Source organism: Tachypleus tridentatus, chromosome 7 (genome assembly GCF_004210375.1).
Source record: "Tachypleus tridentatus isolate NWPU-2018 chromosome 7, ASM421037v1, whole genome shotgun sequence".
Taxonomy (NCBI): Eukaryota; Metazoa; Arthropoda; class Merostomata; order Xiphosura; family Limulidae; genus Tachypleus; species Tachypleus tridentatus.
The window spans coordinates 60,521,179-60,545,679 of NC_134831.1; the positions used below are offsets into that span (position 1 = coordinate 60,521,179).

At 32.8% G+C, this 24,501-nt stretch overlaps 1 protein-coding gene across 1 annotated transcript in view; it reads left to right on the plus strand.

The window, feature by feature from the left end:
- The window catches only part of LOC143257682 (SCY1-like protein 2), a 175,093-nt gene that overhangs the window by 89,508 nt on the left and 61,084 nt on the right, over positions 1-24,501 (plus strand). Inside the window, exon 4 of the mRNA XM_076516724.1 lies at positions 17,660-17,820. Coding sequence (XP_076372839.1) covers positions 17,660-17,820 — 161 coding nt within the window. The remainder of the gene's footprint in view (positions 1-17,659; positions 17,821-24,501) is intronic.

The following is a 24,501-nucleotide window of genomic DNA, read 5'->3' on the forward strand; positions in this document are numbered from 1 at the left end:
CCCAGTATCACACTAACACTTTGCAAATTCATTGCCTGCAACCTAGCCACACACACCACAATCACGCGATCGCAACCCATGCCCACTAAAACTAACATTTTCAGCACCAACTTGTACGATCACTGATTCTTCAGTACAATTTCTCTGTAGTTCTTGTTGATCCGAAATTTCTTTAATCCCTGACTCAAATCTAACATTAAAATTAGGATTTAAATTTTTGAATATATTTACTCAACATGAACGTTAAACTTACGTTTTAATTCAGTGGATTCTCAGTTTATGCCCAGTAAATAATTATAAAGCTTGAAAACTTTTTATTTTCCTTTTATATTAATTGTGATGCAAAAAAGAGCTCAGCCAACATATTTCTGCAAGCTGCATGTTATATGTCAAAGAGTCGCATGTGGCTCGCGAGCCGCAGTTTGGGCACCCCTGGAGTATACTTTAATGAGTAGAACTATACGTTACTTGTTGACAACATAAGCTATATGCATCTACGTGATATTAAAGTTATGGTTTTTGAAAAGGTTTGATGAAGTAGATGCCAACCTATATGAAAATCAGAAAATATTCATTTTTACTCACATTTGACCTTTAACGCCTCGAGAATTACATTCAAGGTCAAAATCGACAATGGCACCCATTCATACTTTTTCTCATCATATTGTAATTTATTCAACATGAATTTATACTTTTAAGAAATATTTCCCAGAAGACTAAGCTATTAAAATGGTCAATGTAAAAGTATTTCCTGTTTAGTATTAGTTTAAATGTTAAACATTTTAACATTACTAAACTTATAGCAGTATTTTATTGGCGTGAGTAATACTGTCTAAATCTTTCTTTCTTAGATGACGTATCACAACTAATCTGGCAAATGGTCCATTAGTTTGAAATAAGTCTGATATGACATCAGAATAAGAATAATCATAATTTAAGCCTTTTTGCAGCTCAAGCAGTTTGATGAGCTCTGTCAGGAGAATGTATAATAACACTATGTAACACAAGTTTTGTTCCTGGATAGTATGTGTTATTTCTTAATTGCTTATGTTGTAAAAGTACAGAAAATGGCCATTATTCCCTTCAAACTTTGCTTTTGTGACCTAGGTAATGAAATTTAGAAATTAACCTATTTTCTATGCATAAAACGGGCAAATTTGCACATTTTCATTTACATAAGGTCTGAATAAAACAACATATGAATCAAGATTTACATGTATTTATACTAAAGTTATAAAAAATGAACAAAAACGTTTAGAAGTGAGTAATTTTTCGAGATTTGCGACTGTAATGTAAATCACTTTCACGTATCAGCCCCCAACTGTAGTCTCCCATCATGTTTTTGTTTACACTCTTTGGTAGCGGTGTTCAAAGTCCAGTATATCTTGGTGGAAGCACTCGCCTTGTTCCTCTGAGTATGCTCCCATGTTCTCCTTGAATTTATCAAAATGCGCGTCAAGGATATGGACTTCCAGGGACATTCTGCAGCCCATTTGCCGTAGTTCTTCACCAGAGCCTCAACCATTTCCATATCATTTTTGGCCTTGTGATTGCCCAAGATGCTCGAACCACTGCAACAAAGCTGCCCTAACTTTTTCTTTTCTTTCTACTGAGATTCTTGGCGAATTCTGCGCACTCCACGATCTTCTTTATTTGTGGTCCAACGAAGACACCAGCTTTGGCCTTTGCGTCAGACAGCTAAGGGAAGAAGTCTTGAAGGTACTTGAGGCTGCAGACCCCTTATCAAGAGCTGTGACAAATTGTTTCATAAGACCCCAATTTTATATGCAATGGTAGGAACAACATTTTCTTGAGGTCTACTAGTGGCTCACACTTGACATTGGGCCTCCCCACAGAGAACTCGGTCCGTTGTGGCCAGTGCTTCCTGTTGTAGTGGGCTGCTGTTTCCCTGCTGTATTACATAAAAATCTTTCCATTCAAGCAAGCAAAATTGTCCGTTTCATCTTCTAGAATTTTTCTGCAGTGTCATAGGTAAAATGAGGTGCCCAAGGTTTGTCTTGATCCCTGACAGGCATGCCGAAATATGCCTTGTAGGCTTCACACATTTTAGCAAATGCTGTCACAGAGTACTTTTTCGCTCTTGTCTTGATATATTGGCCACAAACATAGCAGAATGCGTCTGAAGAATGCTTGCAGCTTCTTGATGCCATCTCTGATAAAATCAGACAGGTCTATGTGTTCACTTAGGCAGCTAGAACTAAACTGAAGTGGTGAGTGGTGAGCCTCTGTGTATGGAAAATTCTCTATCAGGTACTCAGCACTAAATCTACCTGAAATGTTCTGGAAAATGGGTAAATTTGAGAATTTCATTACCCAGGTCACAAAAGCAAAGTTTTAAGAGAAAAATAAGTCTTTTCCATTTACTTTAGACATAAACAATTAGAAAATAACACTTTTTGCCCAGGAACAAGGAAAAGTAAAAATTGTGTTACATGGTGTAAAGTATATTCCTACACTAAAACAATTTTAAGTTTCACAGGCTTAGGAAAAATTAACGATTAAAACTAAAAGATTTTTAAAACATTATTCTAGAATTTTAGAGTATTATACAAACTACCCATATACAGAAGTCAGACCAATTTTTTCTTTGTTTTTAACTTTTGATGTTCCGTTTTCCAAAATGGACATTTAAAACTGAGTAAAGCTACCGCATTTTATGTAGTTACGCTCAACAATTTACAAACCCTGACGTCTGACTGACATTATTTGTTGATTACAAGCTACTGGTTTTCAAGCCTAATTTGTGTCAAAACAGTCTGAGACAGTTTAAGAAGAAAACTCATGTTCAGAATTCTGAATATTTATGCTCAATGAATCACAACTTATAATACTTTCACGTCAATCAATTAAAAGTTTTAATATGTTTTTACCAAAATCTAATATTGCAACACTTGTTGTTTTTTCTCAAATAAAAAGTGTTCAAACTGCAGTTTTCAAGTAACGCATGTCATATCATGAACAAGCTAACTGAATCAGAAGGGATGTCTGTATTACACAACGCCTGTCAATAAAACACTTTGTAACAGTATTTTCCCTTTACATCACATTTTATTGTGAAAATTATTTTACTTTGTTTAGGTAACGTGACACATAGACCTGTATAGGTAACCTATAAATATGTTTGAAATTTGTCACTCAGTTATAAAGATATCTCAATAAAATGGGAAATCTGTTAGAAAACAGGGCAGCGCATTCTTGGGTTACAGTTATATTTTAAACATAATGCTAAATAAATGGTAAAAGTTCATATTAGTATCTTACTTCAAAGTAACTTTAGATCATGGAGAAGTTGAAATACGAGTGCATCATTTTGTCTTTTTCTAAGATTTGTATTAACACTACTTTTTCAAGAATTACGACTTTGACATACGTTTATGTGTTATTAAAGATAAAGCTAAACAAAGAGCTAACTGTGCTCTACCCACCACAGATATTGAAACCAATTTTTCTAACAGTTAACAGTATAAGTCCATAGACATACCACCGTACCGCGAGAGAATTTACTTACATCATATTATAACTCTAATACCACCTTAGACAGAAACAGCAAGTTAGAGTTACTTTAAGCTGGTTACCATAATACTCTTAATACCATAAATTTACATTCAATTTCAACTGGAATTCCACTGTTTATTTATTATTTTATTTAAAAGATAGTTGACACCAGAATAAAGCTTAAATTTTTATTTTATATTTTCCGTTTTTGTTTTTCTATAAATATCAATTTGACTCCTAAAGATGACCTAAGAAGGTCGAAACGTTGTTCTGCGTTTTATTTTAATTAAAGTGCTAATACCCATTACAACTGTCTTGAGAATACATTTTAAATTTTTTAATTGATTTCTGTTACAACATGCTTAGTTTGGTTTAAATTTACTTGAGTGTAATCCTCAACAATTAATTGTAATACACACTGTTGTATGCTCTCTATTAAAAGTTTACTTTTAGCAGATTTTGCAGTATTGACAGACGTTAAAATAGATGCAAATCATTCACGGTATTTGGGCATTTCTTCTCTTAAACGTCAACTACAGTTGATTTTAGAGAATGTCCTTATTCTTTACTTTTTACGACCCGTTTTCAAGTTGAATGCATTCTTTAAAAGATAAGTAATCCATCTATCTCAATGGAAACATTGTTACAGTTATATATTTATCCTGAATATATTTATTATTTTCTGTTGTGACATTTTTCCATGTTCCAAATGTTCTACCATTAATTTAACTCAATAACTACTCTGGTCTAAACTGGATCTTTCGGTACGCTTACGTTATCTTTAAAGAGTAGTCTTATAAATAGTTTTATTATTTTTTGTTTACATTTTTAAGTTCAAATTTAAACAAATGACAAATATTTGACACATGATTTCGTTTGCTCAAGTAAAAGAAAAAGTAACAACAGTAAACATGGGAACCAGAGTATGACTCACCTGTTATGTTCAAATATGTAGAAAATATTCATTGAGTTTGTTTGTTTTTGGATTTCGCACTAAGCAACACGAGAGCTATCTGCGCTAGCCGTCCCTAATTTAGCAGTGTAAGACTAGAGGGAAGGCAGCTAGTCATCACCACCGACTGCCAGCTTTTGGGCTACTTTTTACTAACGAATTGTGGGACACCCCACAGCTGACAGGACGAGCATGTTTGGTGCAGCGGGGATTCGAACCCGCGACCATCACATTAAGAATCGATCTGCCTAACTACCTGGCAGGGTCGTATATAAAGCAAAGCGAGGTTAGTAAAGAGAGGGAATTTACTGTGTCAGACACTAAATAGTAACAGTAAAATGTGATTTTGACTAAAAGGTTAGCGAATAATTGATGCCGATAACTTTGTAGACTCCGTATAAATACCATTGTGTCACAGGGTTACTATTTTGTGAAAATTATCTCGTTTCTCAACATTGGTGATGAGAAATAAAGGGTTTAGTCTATAATAAAACTTAGTTCACTTCTATATTACAAAAAAAAACTCGTATATAAATATGTTCCTTATAATAACTATTCTACTATATTAATTCTTATTTTGTCTCTGTAATCCAACTGGTCTTATAAAAAAGCAGACTAGCATCATAACAGTTAATTATTTCCGGATACTTGCATTGGCAGTTTATATATAAACCTTTTCTTCTTCCTATTTGTTTAAAAGTTCGGTCCTCTAAGACAAAAAGAAATAATTCTCTATCCGCAAACTTTATTTCTGATTAATGCTACTCAGTTAAAGCTAGAGGCCAGTAGGGTCTTTGTAAAGAATTTTCTTCAAAGTAGACGATAAAACGAGCTTGTGTGACCTGACGTAATATCTTTTTCTTTGATTAGACGTCTATTGAAGTTGGTTAAATTTCTGGAAGAGTACTGTATGTTGGTCTCCTTTGTGTTTCAATAGGAAGACAATAAATAGGTAAAAACAAAAAATTTTCCAACGTGATTTACAATAACTTAGAAAGCTTGTTATATTTCTTAAACAAATACAGCATCAAAATGTATTGTGTGCTACATACGGATTTACTCTGTTGAGAATTAAAAAAAAACTATGTATGTATACTATTGTAAACTCTGGAATATTTGCCTTTATTTGCTGTTGGCATTTTGAAACCTGTTTACGTTTCATGTATTTTGACTAAACGTAGAGAGATCTTTGTAGCAGTTTAAAATAACGTTTTAGCTTATGTTTATGGATTAACTTAACAAAGCTATCCGTCTATAAAATCTGTGATGTCATTTAATATGTCTATTCAAGTACTATACCACAATAGCTTTAGCTAAGCTGGAATATAGAAGGATTGAGTATTATACCACGATAGCTTTAGCTAAGCTGAAATACAGAATGACTGGATTCATTTTTTAACGTTTCCTTATTTTCCCGTACACCAACTGTTTGTTTGTTTAAAATTTCGTACAAAGCTATAGGAGGTCCATCTGACCTAGCCGTCCGTAAGTTAACAATGTAAGACTAAATAGAAGGCAGCTAGTCATCATCACCCACCGCCAACTCTTGGGCTACTATTTTTATCAAATAATAGTGGGATTGAGCAAAACATTATAACTCCCCCCATGGCTGAAAGGGCGAACATGTTTGTTGTAACGGGGATTCGAACCTGGAACTCTCAGATTACGAGTCGATCGCCTTTACCACGCGATCATGCCGGGCCAGCACTAACAGAATTTAGAACTTTCACCAAACTTGGTTTAGGCAAAAGATGGACTTAGCCCCTTTACTTATTTCATTATTAGAATACATTGGGAAATATCCGTTGCTACATAACGTTAGATTTTAAATTGATTGCAAAATGTAATGACATTTATAGTAGTTCAGTTTGTTTGCAGACTCGATGACTAGTGTTGAAAACATGACTTAACACCCTTGAAAATCTGAGATAAGAACATCCCGGCTTAACATGACAACTTTAAAGACCATGGATTTAGTCAACTCCTGGTCAAGAAAGAAAGAGTTTAACTACGAACTGACTTAGTTTTATTCATGTCTTTTACACACATTTCATATCTCTAAAGCTGCCTTCTCAAACAGACATTTCCACTTGAGAAGCAAATAAATTTGTTTTCATGAAATATCCCGTTTGCATATGTTTTGCAGTACATTCAAATAGCAGACATTTTAAAGTCATTTCTCGAGAGCAAAACTTAAAAGTAAGATGTAAATTCATATAAGTATAGCGACCGTGATTTTTGATCTGTCAATGTCAGATTGATTATTTTGATAAAAATGCCAATGTTAGGATATGTAATCTGTTAATATAGCTGATAAACTGTTACTGTTATAATATGTTGCTGATTAATTTCTCTGATAAACGTGTCAGTGTTAGACTATATTACAGATTAGTTTCAGTGATCACTATTAGAATATCATACTATGTTTCTGATTAATTTTTATAATGAATATTGGAAAATTATAGTGTGTTCGACTAATTCATCCGATCCCCTGGTGGATCAACGGTTAGCTTGAAACTTATAGTGCTAACATTTGGGGTTTGATTTCCAATAATGCACACAGCATAGATAGTCTATTGTGTTTTGTTTAGTTTAAAAATAAAAACCTGTAGTGAACTTTTGAATGCTAGAATATGTTGTTTTTGGTTTACTTCTTGTCATTCTTTAGCGGACCAAATGTTTTCTATTACACGTAACTTGACCTTTTGGCATTACTATGTAAATGACTTAAAACCCCATTTTCAAATGGAAATGTGAATTCTTGAATAGAATAGAAATGTTGAACAAAGATTTGTAAATTTTATGAAGTTTAAACACTCTACACACATCATTAGGTAGAAAACTATATTCGTGCAATTTTCAATAAACATGCAAGACTTATTGTTGTCAAATAACACGGAACTTATATATATCCTATAACACATTTTATTTTGATAGAAACCTTAAAGTCTGCAACTTAAATTATCCCTTTTTCATATTGTTGACAACCTTCTAGCTTCCTACATAGTGATTTTAGTATTAATCATGCAGGTTTACAAACATCGTTTGCGAGTTTTTTTTTACCTCACGCAATCTAACAACTGTGTTAAATCCTTATTAAAACGTTTCATTGTTCTATTGCAATCCCAAACCAACTGTGACGCAACGCTAACACAAGTTAATGTTTACCATCTTTGTTACTTACTCTCCTTATCAGAAAAGTTACATACAACGTTAAACACGTTAGTTTTTATTACACCGTCTACGTCGAAAGCCCAGATCGATTTCTATCTCAACGGCTGTCAAAATATAAATCAAAATAACAACATTGTACTAAAAGGTTGCTAGCACCGAAAGTTTTAAAATAAATCCAAAAGTTTCAGTTGTCATGTCAAGATAAATAAAAATGATCGTAAACCATGTATTATCCTTGTAAGAAATCACAGACATGAGAATGTGTCTCACACACTGTTTTTTGCTCCTTTTTATTTTTCGCTACAACTTTATTTTTTAGCCAAATGTTATCTGATGTACGTCGAGTTATTAAACACTTAAACAAGGTATGATGAAAGAATTGTCTAAGAAGATGTGATGAAGAAATCTTCTGATAGGATCTAATGAAAGAATCTTCTAACAAATCTGACGTAAAAATTTTCTAACAGGATCTGATGAAAAAATATTTTAACAAAATCTGAAGAAAAAATCTTTTTGCAAAATCTGATGAAATAATCTTCTAACAAGATCTGATGAAAGTGCGTTTTCTTATAGCAAAGTCACATCTGGTTATCTGCTGTGTCCACCCAGTGGAATCGAACCCCTGATTTTAGCGTTGCAATCTGAAGACTTGCCGCTGTCCCAGTAGGGACTTTGATGAAAGAAACTTCTAAGAAGATCTGATCAAAGTGTGTTTGTGTCTGTATGTTTTTCTTATAGCAACGCCACATCTGGCTATCTGCTGTGTCCAGACAAGGTATGATGAAAGAATTCTCTAAGAAGATGTGATGAAGAAATCTTCTGATAGGATCTAATGAAAAAACCTTCTAACAAATCTGACGTAAAATTTTTCTAACAGGATCTGATGAAAAAATATTTTTGCAAAATCTGATGAAATAATCTTTTAACAAGATCTGATGAAAGATTTTTATAACTTTCTACCTTGCTAAATGAGCCTTTATTGACTGTTGTTATTCTTAATTTATTCTGTTTAACGCTATTTCTCTAGATTATTCTTCTTTCTGACAGATCAGTGGTTATCTATCTATTTATGTAACTTTCTTTAATCATTTCTGTGCACATGCTTATATAATATTTAAATTATATTAATATATCTCTGAAACTTGTCTCTTATTGTTTTCTTTCTACTTACATATTAACAATCATCTGTTTTTTGTGTTACATTTGCAAGGACTATAATCCACTATTTAATATTTAATTAATACCTGGTTTTATCATTTCTTTTTTTCTCAGATGTTAAGAATTATTTGTTGTTCGTTTTATGTTTTCAAGAGCTGTAATTCGCCATTTAAGATTTAATTAATATCAATATATCTTTGAAATTTGGTTATCGTTTATATCACATTCTTTCTACTGAAATGTTAAGAAATATATGTTGTTCATGTTATATTTTTCAGGGCTGTAATCCTACACAAACACGTCTATTGGTGAAAACCTTATCGAAAATAACACTTTTGTAAACTTCGAACTAAATGCAAGCTACGATACTGTCTGTCTTATTTTTAGCACAAATATAGCAATTGACTTGTAATTTTCCGATCACATTTGTTTGAGTGAGGTATAATTTCAAGTTTTATAGCTTGGTAGAAAATTTCATTTCTTTTGTTTGTCTTCAAATAATTAAGATCCTAATATACATAGACTTAGTCGATTCCGAATTAGGAACTCTTACTCAAACATTTTAATGCAAAGGGAAGAACAAAAAAAGCTCACGTCGTGTCTGAGGGATTTTATTTTAATGGCTGGCTTCAAACTCATGTATCTCGCGTTGCCATGGGAACAGGAAGGATGCGTGTATAGCACCCCCATCTCCGAGTTTACATGTTAGAAACACGGGCATAACCTCACCTTTTTATTTCCACACGCATGCTTACAATATACAGTGATATCACATACACCACTTCTGCCATTTTGAACACATCCATTCATGTCTAGCTCATATCAAGTTTATTTATTTTGTCAACTAGGTGTTTATCTAAAACACACACCGTTAATTACAGGTTCAAAACAGCGTTGGAGTTGTCTATCGTGTTTATATTAAAGTATACACTCACCCCAAACAACAAATGGTTTAATTAATAAAGAGTTTATTTCTTATGCAAAGAGATAACAAGAAGTTAAAATTTAACGGGTCCGTGACGTTTTGTAGTAAGAAAATATACATATTGTCACAAATAAAACATTGCTCAAATAACGCAGTTATGGATTACATATTTGTGATGCTTATGTTATTTAATTAATTAACACAAACTAAAATATGAACACTGTGTAATACAATGACATTTAGGGTAACATTACTAATTGATTGCGTATCATATATTCACAACCAGGTGTTTTAAAGAGAAGCACTACTTGTGTGAAAAGAAAAATAGCATAAAACTAAAACTGATTGAACTAATTTTTCCATTAGCAGCCTAACATACATTATTAACAATTTTGCCCCGACATTGCAGTTTTCATTGTAATGAATTTCTACGAAGGATACCGAAGAAATTTTAGACAACACATCGTGATATTCTTAACAAAAACTACCCATAAAAATTACTTTAAACCTGGAATTATCGGTGGATATAGGCACCAAATGTTTAGAAAAAATTCTAAACTTTTTATTTACAAAATTGCTGGTGTGTCTATGGCTTTTTAATTGCACAAATCTCAATAATATGCTATTCACACGACGTATTTAAACAAAATGTATTAAACAAAAAATTTTCGACTTTACCCCATGTTTGGTTGTGAACACGCTAAAAATCTGTTTTCGATACCCGTGGTGGGCACAGCACAGATAGCCCATTGTGTAGCTTTGTGCTTAATTCAAAACAACAACAACAACAGCTTATTGTGCCGAACACTACATCTTCAACTAGGGGTGGTTGTTGGCGTTACTTTATATATTCTTTATTGTATATCTTAATTGTCTTATTCGAAGCTAGAATATCAAAACTTCGGCTAAGAAGTTGCTTTATAATTTTTTGTGTATTCCCAATTTTAGCTTCATCATTGTCCTCCACTGGCTCAGCAGTAAATCTGTGATCTCATAACATTTAAAAATCGGGTATCAATACTTGCAGTAAGCATAGTACAGACAGTCCATTGTGTAGCTTTGTGCTTAACTACAAACGACCAAATAGAAAACGTCACTTCGTTGAAAATGTTAAAAGCCACTGCTTGGTACCTAGAACAAGAAAATTCGTCAAATTGTTTTGAAATGATTTAACAATAGTTTTTGTGGGATTTAACGTAACAATAATAAAAAACTTTAGAATTTTATTAATAATATTATTTTTGCTTTATCACGTAATGATGTTTTTACACATCGAGAAATAAACTGTACTCAGCTCAAATTATTATTTCTTTTACCACAACGAACATTTTTTATTATTATGTTTGTTAACAAAAATACAAACAAATTGAAGAAAATGAAAGAACATTGGTATCAAATTAAAATGGATTCTCAGTCATCCTGATTTATTTTGCAAAATCTTCGTCTTTTAGTCTCAAAAACTATGTGTTGCGGTCTCTCTTTTATGTATGGTGTGTGGAATATCTCGTTTCACTGACCAGCAGTAATCAGTCACATCCTGATGTTCCACCTTCCCTGATACTCCACCTCCATTTCCCTGATGTCTTGATGAGTCCTTTTTCTTTGTTCTTCGCTGATGGTTCTGAGATTTTCTGGGAAATAATCAATATGTGAATGTAAGAAATGAACTTTCAAGTTCATGTTACAATCCAACTCTTCGAACTATTCGAACATGCTATTGACAATATTTTCGTAAGTTCAGTCCTCGTTTCGCTTCTGAAAGCGCTGTGACTTGCTCGCATAGATACCTGAACCATTTTACCTTTGTGTGAAGTGGAAGTTATAGGACTTTCTTTCTGTCAACTAAACTTTTACGCTTAATATTTTCTGATCCTGGTATCAGGCTGACAACCAGATTGTTGATCCAACAACAAACAAAGGACTTTTAAGTTTCCACAAAGTAGCCAATCATGTCCCTTGTACTTGACCTTATTAAGAAAAAGGTTGGGATTTTCGTACGTTTGCTTCAAGTGAACTGAATAAGCAATAGAAACAAATGCATATACGTTACCATTGTGAAGGAGAACAACCTCTTTGACTTCCTTTGGAAGAATCAATGAACAATCGTCATTCACTTGGTTCATAAACTACAGCTATCAGTATTGGTATTAATTCAATAATATTGTTACAATAAAGTAGTGAACATTCTTGCAAAAATTATGGTATTAATTCTTTCTAACGATTTCTGTACCCAGCAAAATGATGTCATTGGATTAAGTAAATTATTGGCCTGAAGTCTAGAACCGCAAATCTCTGAAGAATTTTTTGGAAGACCCAAATCTCCAATCAAATCATTAAGTTTACCTTGTATAAAAAGTAATGGTTCACTAGGTGTTTCAGAATGAAAACTATCCCTATTATCCTTTCTATTGGCATTCGATTCAGAATTAGAAGAAGCTGTATCAAGAGTCTTCAGTGGAATAGGTAAGGTTCATTCAAGTCCACGAGTAACAGGTCTAATATCAGATTGAAGGTTGGATAAGAAATTTCCTTTATATTTCGAGTGTTGTAGCCTTGCACATTACATGAACAAAAAAGCAGGCATTTCTGTGGTTTCTAGGCTCACACCAGACCATTTGAATTCTAATAGGCAAAGACTTTTTCTTACCTTTAGTCCATTGTCTCAGCTCTTTGACATGTACGATGCAAACTTTGTTACGGAGCCCATGATTTTTATTGATCCCCAAGTTTTATTCCAAGATTCGCGTAATACACTTTTTTTTTTTACGAATTCTGTAATGTTCTGCCTCTGTTTCTTTGAAACAAATTTACCTCAAATATAATAAAATATGTTTGGGTCACTTACACAACTTCTTGTTGCCATATGGACGAATAAATGATATTGAAATAAAAAATGATATCAAGGTGCGCGCACAAATAAATACCATTCAGAAATGATACGTCAAGCGGCCTGTTAACCGCTTATATACTAGAAGTGTGTTTCTCGTGGGTTCTAGAACAATCGATAAGACTCTCACGCCACAATTGATGAAGAGAAGTATATAGCCGATGGTTACGAGCATTTTAAGCAAAACAAAATGTGACTCGATTTCAATGAAAATAATTTATTTATGTAAAAATACACTGACGTTTTGTAAAAAAATATGTACGAGAGAGAGAAAATATGTATATAATTTCAGATTAAGCGTACAGGAATTACTGTAGAACGTATAACAATTTCAATACAATAAAACCATTGCAGGTTTATGAAACTAAAACGAAGTGATTAAGAACAAATATAAATCGTAATACATAATTCTCAATTCTCAAGCTATTGTTTTAAAAGACAAATAAAATTAGCCGATAGATGACGCATTTATCGCCCAATTGGATCACATGGAAACACCAGAGGGCTCGAGATTTTTTAAATGTATTCATTGCCCCTAATCATCCATTACGATTTCATCAGAGGCAAAACTACAGTCCCTTTTTCTGTAACATCAAGGTTTATGGGAAAATCAAAATATGTTTCTTAAAAGGTAAGTAACAAAATGAATACAAAAGCCAGAACGTCATCAAATTAATGTTTTGTATGTGTGTATATGTTCTTATAGCAAAGCTACATCGGTTTACCTGCTGAGTCCACCGAGGAGAATAGATAATGTCTTGTAAAAATGACAGCTTTTTATCATTACATAAAACTACTTTAAGTGTGAACCTCAGAACTTTTGTAAGTGAAAATCCAGTTGGAAGTCACAAGAGTTTACGAAATAATGAATTCAAAACTTTAACAGCAAAATAAGCGTTTTCAAAAGGAAATAAACAGATATGTACTAAAAAGTATGCGTGTGTTTTTCCTATAGCAAATCCACAATGAGCTATCCGCTGTGTCTACCGAAGGAAATTGAACCTCTTATTTTAGCATTGTAAACTGTGAAAATAGTGATGCGATACCTAAACTGAAGAAGCTTATTTTGGTTTAATTTATTTCAGTCTTCCTTTAAAATCGAGTCCCAAAACCAATAAATATAAAATACAAAGTATAAAACCTTTATATTGCTTCTGGGCAGTCTCATTTTGCACGATAATTTGTATTTAAGGATAGAAGCTTGATATATCAAAAGACATTTTAACTCATATCAGTGCCGAGGTCAAACATAAGATTAATTATCTAAGCTTTTATGAAACATTTCCGGTGTTTAAGAGTTGTCTCTGTTTTTAAATTTTGCGCAAAGCTGCATGAGGGCTATCTGTGTTTTCCGTCCCTAATTTACCAGTGTAAGAGTAGAGGGAAGGCAGCTGGTCATTACCACCCACCACCAACTCGTGGGCTACTGTTTTACCAACGAATAGTGGGATCGATCATACATTATAACGCCATCACAGGTAAAAGGGCGAGTACGTTTGATGTGAAGGAGATTTTAACCCGCGAATCTCAGATTACAGATCGAGCACCCTAACCTGAACATACCGGGTTAGAGTTGATTTTATTTCTGTACCTTTATTCAATCTGCCCACATTTAAACCTCATTTATTCTGCAAATTTAAAAGTGTTCTTGGAATTTCGTGTTTATAACCTCAAAAATATATTGTTCTGATATAAAAATCTAAAATATTCACCAAATGTTTTTCATTTGTATCATAAATGCGTTGTTCCCTCTCAAAAATATACTTAAATCCTTAGAAAATGTTACCCGCCGAGCAAAGTTATTCTCCAAAGAAGTTTAGCGAGTATGAATACAAAGACAAGCGAAATAAATATATTAGTGATGTCAAAACAAGTGCAAGATATCAGTACAATCCGGATTACGTACATTTGAAAAAACGACAGATTATAGGCTGCTTGATGTATAGAAAAATCAATAGATGTGAACGAGCGCTTTTGGGGTAGTTTGTTGTTTATTACGAGCTGAGATATAAACCGCACATATTTAAAAAAATGTTTACAGCTATTTTGTAAATCCTGTTGGCACTGTAATACTGACTATTGGATATTAATTTTGTTATGGGTTCCTCTTCACTCAATGTTAAATAGATCCTATGAACCATTTTTTAAAAATGTTGGTCAGCATTCCGATACATTGTTCCAGAAGAATAATGTCTTTGCTACCAAGTAAGAAAGAATTATACCCAGTTTCAAATAAATTATATATATATATATATATATTTAACTGGCCCATCCATAGCTCTAATTATCAATCTATAGAAACCATTTGCAGTAAATAGTTCGAAAAGATAAATCACTTTTTCCCCATGGTCATCAATTGGAACCTTTCGGAATATCAATAGATTCAAAAGTAAAACACACAGAGGCTGATTGAGTGAATGTTTTACTCACTCACATAATTTGTTCATATCAGAGGCGGCACTGTGCCTTATGCCTTTCTAAGAGACTGCTAATTAGGTCTCACCGCCTCTTACTTTATCACGTGTTAGGATGCATTTGGCAGGTGATCCATTCAAAACTGATATTGCGTAAAAAATGACCTGACGTTTTGGTTTAACTATCAGTAATGGAGAATGTTTGTAACCATGTGATTACTACGGGAATAGATAAAAAAGAAAAATATGTGTATGAAATAAGATATAACATTGTTGCCTTTGAATATCCTTAATCGGGAACGATGAGGTATAAAAGGTATTAAACAGTGAGAAATACGTTTTAATTTAGCAGTGTAAGAAGGCAGCTATTATCACCACCTACCGCCAACTCTTGGGCTACTCTTTTACCAACGAATAGTGGGATTGGCCGTTTTATTATGACACCCCCATGATTGAAAGGGCGATCATTCTTGGTGTAACGAGGATTCGAACTCGCGACCCTCGGATTACGAGTCGAAAGCCTTAACCCACTTGGCCATGCCGGGCCTTTCTAGAAGCATAAGTCTATAGAAATAACACTGTGTCACTGAAGGGTATGCCAAACATAACATTATTGAAAAATGTATTAGAATTTTACTCTGATTTAAAAAATCCTCGTATTTAATTGGAGGTATCTTTATGCATCTTACGCTGCGAATGAGTCAAATAATTTGAAAAAGTCAAGATTTTTTAATTTTTCTGGCAATGGATAGTTTAATGAAATTTGTTATTATTATTACAGTAAAATATACGATGTTAAATAACATTAGTTTCTTTTGTGTTTTAAAACATAAGCAAAATATTAGACATCGAACTAAAAAATAAAGTAAACGTAATTTGCTGGTATTTTGATATACTTCAGAAGAAGCTCGTTAGATGGCTGAAGTATATTTGTTTTTTTGTCTTATCCACTGACGGAAATAGAGTCCCTGATTATATCATTGGAAATCCGGAGACTTACCGCCGTACTAACGGAGGACGGTTGAAGTCTCCTATCATTTTAGGCTTATAATTCTAAAATCTTCTGTATCCGAAACGAATACAATTAATAAATATTCTACTGAAAATTGTCTGTACAAAGCTAGCTAGCTCAGTCCTTAAGTAGTGTCATAGTTTTATATTTTAATTATATAAGTACAGATTTAATTACTATTAACTTCTCCTCACTAAAGGAAAAAATATTCGAAATCACTCCAGCTCAAAGCTGAAAAAAATATGAAAATAGTGTCAAACTAATTGATAATAAATGCATCACACACAAAATCTGGATTTTTTTTATACGTAAAAATATTTTCTAGGTTTACTACAATGATACTGATTAAGAAGAGCATTCATAAAGAAATTGACAGCCCGTGTAAAGAGTATAAATATATGCAACGCGTACACTGTTTACACCAAGCATCATTCTCTACTTTTGATATTTTCTTATGTGACAACAAACACACGTTAATGTATGTAACTTTTAGTCTTTGATATCAGTATTCAAATTGTCTTCAACACTGTATTACATAATTGATTTTAGCTAAAATCACCTGACATGTCATTACTTCACACAAGTTACAATTTTCTAGTCGATATGTGCAATAGTTTAGTCTGTCATTAAAAATAACAATTTAGGTGTGTGTGTTTTTTCCATTACAGTTTCACAGAACGCGCTAGGTAAACGTATATTTTTAATTTACATAAATTACTTTTCCTGTTTATCTCAATCACCAGTTACAAGAAAAATATACATCAATATATTCACTATAAATAATTAATATTTTAAATTCCATAATGAAAATCGTATGTACTCTAAGGTTAGCAGCGGGGTGAGTAAATATAGGTAATTTATTTTACTTGTATGTGCAATAAATATTTTTATATAGTGAATTAAAAAATATATTACATCAAAAGGAAGAATAGTGTGAAATTTACACAATGTATCTAAACCTTAGGGAAAATATAGTTAATTACAATATTACATAGTACACGAAAAAAAAGAAAAGAAACAACGCAGCTCTAGGCTTAGGCGCACATCATAAGGTGTAATGTGCCCTTGTTATGGAGGTACTGGTAGAAGTAAGACTCAAATTGCGTTGGGGGTGTACCATTTATCCAGTTTAACCTCAATTTCGCAGGTCTCACGTTCTTAAAAAATAAAAGAGGTGAATAAATAAATACATATCCTAACATGAGCAAATAACTTTGCTGTTTTTTAGTTGTTGATAAAACTTGCAATAACCAAGGAAGAAGTGTAAGACAAATAACTTAGCATTCACTTTTATTTTACATAGCTCTTGAGATTCGTTTAATATTTCGTAATAAACAGAGCATTAACAAACTTAAAAGTTTAAAACTTAATTATTGCTCTCTGCTTTATTTATCCAAGTAAATTCATTGTTGTTTATTGCTAAATTGTTTTTATTATTGTAATTAATAAGCAACATTTTTTATTCGTTCTAAGAAATATGTAACCAAAGATGATTCAAGGCTAATATCTAGTCTCACACTTACGAAATTCCTTCTCACTAAAATTTTGTTTTTAAGTGTCACATTTTAGTATTTTATTTCTGCATCTCGCTAATGTGTTTACTTTTTGATTCACCCGATAGGCAGCGTCAGTATTTATGTTCGAGAAGAGGGTGGCTGACAAATTGCACAAGCCAAGACGAAAGGAGACAATTACTGAAATTCTTCGGTTTAGTGTTCGGCAATTGGATCGCTTTAAGCACTCAAAGCTGCTGACGCTTTACCATCCAATTGAAGAGTCAAGGTGAGGTGAAAATAACATAGACATCTTTGGCATGTCTCTTTAAACAACTGGACAAATGAAACTAGGAATGTATAAAGAAGTTAAAAGTGTGTGTGTTTTCATATAGCAAAGCCACACCGGGCTATCTGTTGAATCCACCGAGGGGGAGAAGTTAAAAGAACATACCATTGCAGGATCTCGTTTGCTACCGTCTTATATTGTGTCATTAATAAAACAAAAATAATATATATTATTCGTAATATTATCTTACACCCCAGTAGTTCAGTGGATTTAATAAAAGTACGATTTCGATATTCGTGGTGGCCCAGCACAGGTAGTGTAGCTTTGTGATTAACTACTAACAAATGAAAACATTATCCATTAAAAATTATTTATTTCTGACATTATGATTGATATGGGTTTTCCTTGTGTTGCAACAACTTGAAAGTTGGTTCTCTCTCTAAGTCGTAACTGATAACTGTCTGCATTATTGTTGTTGATAGAATTTGCTGTTAGAACTGTCAGTTTGTCTTATTGAGAAATGAATAATGAGTACACGTTTAAAACTAACAAACTTCCATAATCTTCTAATTTTACATATATATATAACAAATTTTATAAACGTAGATGAAAACTTTTGCATTTGTTTTGCACGTGTTTCCAGATCATTCGTGTCCTAGTGATCAGTGTGCTTAATTATAGATATGTCGGTTTAGACTTAGTGCTCAGTTATCGGCAGAAACATGCGATCTGCACTTTGTAGTCATAGATGGGTTACAAAGGTAGGAAACAAGCAAGAGCAGCCCAAGAGTTAGCGATGTGTACTCTTAAGAAGATGATTTCCGTCTGGACTATAAGTTTAGAAATGAGGATCAGCTAACATAAAAATACCTTGAGCAGTTTTGCATGAATATAGTTTTGCAAATACAGATAGCATATGTGATTAGAAAGATTCTTAAGATTATCATCGTATTGTTAACCGGTTAACCTTTACTGATAAAGTACATAATTAAGATTCTAAAACGAATATAAAGAAAGTAAAAATTGACAATATTAGCACAATAGAAAACAGCAACGACAATGAATTAAAACATTATACATGGCATTTGATATTTTTAACATGAACAGTACTTTATGCAATATATAGGCTAAGCGTTCTTAGTTCGAACTGCCAGCCTGAAAAGTCCTCCAGACGACAGCACCTGTCACCACGAGGGTTTATTCGACTTTGAATCAACTACTACTCGTGTAACATACATAATCAAATATAAAAAGAATAAACATGGCTCAGCTATTCAACCGTGGTATACGTTTTCTTTTTTTTTTAGCTCTCTCATTACCATTACATTATTATTTCTGACATATGCGCTGTTAAAAATTCTATAATGATAAATACAATTAATAATTAACAGCCTTAATTATGAGCAACATGCAAACTGCAGCTAACTTTCTTTCACGAATTTTATTCGGATTGTATAATATACATCTTACATCGGCTGATATAACAAATTTGTATCGACAAGAACAAATTCATCAATATCGTGGTGAATTTTCCATCTAACAATTTATTATTTAACCTCGATTTTTGATAGTTTTATGCTAAAAGATCTGATAGCTTATTAGTCAATGTATAATTTTTCGAATAGAAGATAGTGCTATTAATACGGAGTTTAGTCAGTCTTAATTCAAGTTTCATATTTCATGCACTGGTGTAGGAATAAATAGCTGAAAACTGGCGGTATAATGTGATTTGTAATTAGAAACTTACTGCTTGTTTTTTCTCTAATTCGTTAAATCTTTTTATTATAATTTTTAAAACAATTCCTGAATTACAATTTACAGGGGCGTAGATTTTTTACACCCGATGGGGGGGATGATTTTTGCAACCACTTATGTGGACTGTTCAATTTGCAAATTGGTAATCTCTGATTACGTGAACCCGAAAGCTGTAAACACGCAGTCACAGAGTAATCTTATTGCCACGATACCTGCATGTATACTTAGGCCTACTGACTGATACTTACGAACTATCGCTTAAATCGAAAAGCTTAGAAGCACGCCTATATTAAAGATGTACATTTCGGCTACTGAAAAAGCCTACATCTAGGCCTAATTATGTAATTCAATTGGTAAGAACACGAGAATCACAAGAACAAACACACAATTTGTAGGCCTGTGATGCAATAAAACAATTCAACAGACCAAACTGTAGGGGAGGGATGATTGTATGCACTATACCCCCACATAAAATGAAGGGGTGATGTATCCCCCATCCCCCCAGGATCTACGCCCCTGATTACAAATAAACTTTAATAATTATTTTGCATTCTTAGGTTAGAGTGTAGATTTAGGACTGATTTAAATCTCGTATATGGCTGAACCCCGTGAGCTAATATTGAAGCACTCCTTGGTTTACCGTTCTTCTCACATATATCATCATGTATTGTTAGCTCAGTGTATGTAGGTTTAGGCCTAATTTAAATCCGTTGCGTGGCTGTATCTTGGGTGATAATACTGGAATTACGGCCAAAAGGATAATTAATGTGAAGATATTTGGATCACCCACGAGCTAGCCAATTGTTAACTGTTAACGAATGTTTACGTATCTTGCTTAGCTATTGGTCACTGGCTGTTTTGAAAATAACGAAAGATATTTATATTGTGAAGACACGATGTATGATATTCCAACATTCTAAGTAGCGAGGTTTCAGGATTTGAATATATACAGTGGTGGAGAAACTCGTCAACGGCAGCATAGCCCGGTAGTTAAGGAACTCGACTCGTAATCTGAGGGTAGCAAGTTCGAATCCCCGTAACACCAAACCAACACGGCTCATCCTTTCAGCCGTGGGGGCAATATAATGTGAGAGTCAGTCCTATTATTCGTTGGTAAAAGAGTAGCCCAAGAGTTGGAGGTGGGTAGTGACAACTAGCTGCCTTCCCTCTAGTCTTACACTACTAAATTAGGAACGGCTAGCGCAAATAGTCCTCGAGTAGCTTTGCGTGAAATTCAAAAACAAAAACAAAACAATAATGTCCGAGTGTACTGTCCGAACTTAAAATCAAAAGTCACGTCTTCCCTGTGTCGCTTTTGCCATCGAATGTTATGTAGGCCTAAATGAAATTCATTAAATTCACCACTTGATGGTTGTGTCAGAAATCTTTATATCAAAACAATTTTGACTACTACGTCTCTTCTAAAATATTATATACAAGCATAACAGTTGAGATTTAAGTTACGTCCACTTTCTCAGAATACCACCAGAATCACGAGAAACAAAAAAATTTGAAAAAGCCATGAAGAACTATTTTCTTTGAAAAATTTCGTAATTATTCCTACACGCTGAATTTACTTAAAGTAGAGTAACTTTTTAAATACAATGATCATCTCTGCGCATGTTATTTGATCAAAATATTTCTGTAGGTGTCGCTCATGAAATATTATATTTCATTGATCTTTGTATAAAATGAAGCTTCTCTTCTCTTTGGAGTGAGCATAACGAGCAACTCTAAAAATAGTAAACTACATCAGTTTATTATTAAGTATCAAACTGTGTTTCTGGGACATATATAAAATAATTTTTATTTATTTTTTCTCGTAAATTTGCGGTGTTTTACTCGAAGCAGACAAGCACAATGTAACAACATCCCAAACATTTTTTTTCTCTTATGTTAGTTTCATTTAGATAGTTCCAAGTGAACGGGAACTATCTTCTAGAAGTGTATCAATTCAAACAATAGTAACCAATTTTCACTTAATTCATCTTTCAATTCAATCTTTCACGTACATCGTGATAATTTTCAACAATCTGGGTTGTAGCAATGTATATTGCTGTACAATACGTAATGATAAGCTGTGATAATTGATTTGTAAGTATGAGTCAAGATTATCATTGCTAACGACAAGGTTATTTAATTATGTTGTGGTTGTGTTTTTTTTTTTCATTTGTAGTCCGTGAAAATGTCAAAGGTATTTTCAAGACTAAAATTCCAGAATAAATTAATCACTTTATTAATAGTCTGGTAAACAATGTGCTTATAATTTTAGCGTGAGATCACATTGTTACCAACAGAGAAACATTTGTGTTCTCTTTATTAATGAAGTAAGTGAGAATGAAAAGGACACTTGTGTAATTTTATTTGTTTGTATGAAAGAAATAAAGCTAACTTTTAATATTCGATAACAAATATTTGAAGTGAAGCTGTTCTCAGTTTCAAAATACAATAAAAAAAATCCTTTACTTAATAATTTATACTATATAAATATAAAATGCTGTGAGACTGGAAACTGTTGACTGCACCATTATCAGAAATAACACAAGAAGGATATAGAATTTAAGAGACTGGTAACAGTCTCGTTTTAGATATTTCGTTTGTACTGCTAAACAAAACACAACAACAGCTTTCGATTTTTGATATACAGCACACAGCCAAAAATCATTTCCCGCTATGTTTATTTACTTAAGATATATGTATGTATGTACTTGTGTGTGTGTGTATATATATATATATAGTAACTGAAAGTTATAACAGTCTTTTTAATTTTCTGGATTAAATACTACACGTTTATAAACATGTTAGCACAAGAAAAAGTCCAAGGTAGCTAGTAATGAACATTTAGAGTTATGTATAAAACTAATATTACTGGATACAAAAATATGCATACCATAACATTTAAAATTTAACGTCTCCCGACTTACGATGCCAAAGCCCCAGGTTCAATTCCCTGTGGTGAACACAGGAAATAGTCCAATGTCTTTACTCTATAACAAAGGATAAAAATAAAGAATGTTATGAATAACATTTTTAACTCAATTATTTTATAATGACATCAGAAACTCTGTCAGTTTTACATTACATTCCATAACTTAAACCACAGTCTGGTAAGGTTTGCCTATTGAAGATTAACCATAGGTCGATTGTTGTCTACCTTTCCAATGTATACTTTGTCATCTCACTCACTGTCCAAGCTCTAGCAATCAAAATCCTAAATACTGGTTGCTATAGTTTAGTACACTTAATCCTTAGCACAATATTTGTAGCTACGTTCTCTACACTTAACACCTAATAATGTGCCATAATCGTTTGGTGTTTTTCTGTTTTTCTTGTTGCTTTGAAGAAAAAAATATCCATTTCGAGTGTATAACTTGTTTGAAACTGCTTTGTTATAAGATTAGTCTATCGTTGCTGTACTGGGATCGAACTCTTTGTTGAAGGTTTTTGTGCACCCGTCCGTAAAAGGCTCTCCTAATCCCCCTACACTTCTCATAAAACAAAGATAAAATGCGATTTACACAATTATTTTTTTCTTCAATTGATACAATACCTAGCTTAACAAATAAAATAGAAATTCTGGGAACCGAGTTAATATTTAACAAAAGATAGATTTATGTATAAGCCATAATGCCAAAAGAAGATATGGAGTTTAATGTAATTTTTATTACAAAATTAGTTTCACTGGTTTCAATTCTTCGCCACTCTTTAGAATTGAAATTGTAACCTTAAACAAATTCTTTTTTAAATCTAATTTACCTTACTCATTGCAAATGAATTTATACAAAGTGTTCTTCATATATCTAATTTTCGTTAAGTGCTAAAAGCTAAGCGATAATAATAAGTAACTGTGTATAATTCATAAATTCTTTAGCATCATAATATTGCTCCCAAAAAATGGAAGAAAATAAAAGAGGTTGTTATGATCCTTTGTTCTGTTTTCGTAATAAATTTAGTAGCCAGAATAGATGTAATACAGTAGAAACAATATTGGTCCAGCATAACTAGGCGGTTAAGGCACTCGTATCGTAATCCGAGGGTCGGGGGTTCCAATCCCCGTCACACCAATCAAGCTCGCCCTTTCAGCCGTGTGGGCTTTATATGTGACGATCAATCCCACTATTCGTTGCTAAAAGATTAGCCCGAGAGTTGGCGGTGGGTGGTGATGACTAGCTGCCTTCCCTCTAGCCTCACATTGCTAAATTAGGGATGGCTAACACAGATAACACTCGTGTACCTTTGCGCGAAATTAAAAACAACAACAAAGAAACAATACTATATACATGTAATTTTGTGAACTCATAATTGTGGAGTTCTGACATCAGTACTTCTTAAGAACTAGCACTGTTCATTCCTTATATGATGTTTCTTTAAGGCGCAACAAGTATTATTAAGGAAATCTTCTTTAGTTGCAATAGTTTTGGTTATCATTTTAAAATGAATTTGTATATCTTTTATCAGCCTTAAAAATTGTCTCAGTGTGGTAAAGTCTAAGTTCTTTTAAAATAGTTAATTCCTATAGATTCTGTTAACATTATTGACATCAAAAGTTTATGTCTAAACAAAAATAAACCAATTTACGTCTACTTGTAACTTCAAGAAAAGCATAAAATATTTTTTTAAAAACTATAAAAGAACAAACGTTTTCTTTTACATTAACTTTCTCAACAAATCCTTTGGTATTATCAAAAGATCTCATAACGATTTATATTTTATTTTATCACTCAGTTTCACTACAACTTTACGAAAGATTTTTTAACTTCACTATAAATTATATAAAAAAATAAGTTTGCTAATTAGAATAAAGTGTGCGTGTTTGCTTATAGCAAAACCACATCGGGCTATCTGTTGAGGCCACCAAGGGGAATTAGAATAAAAAATTGAAAAACAATTTAGAGTAAAGATTACAAACTATTGGATTCTATCATA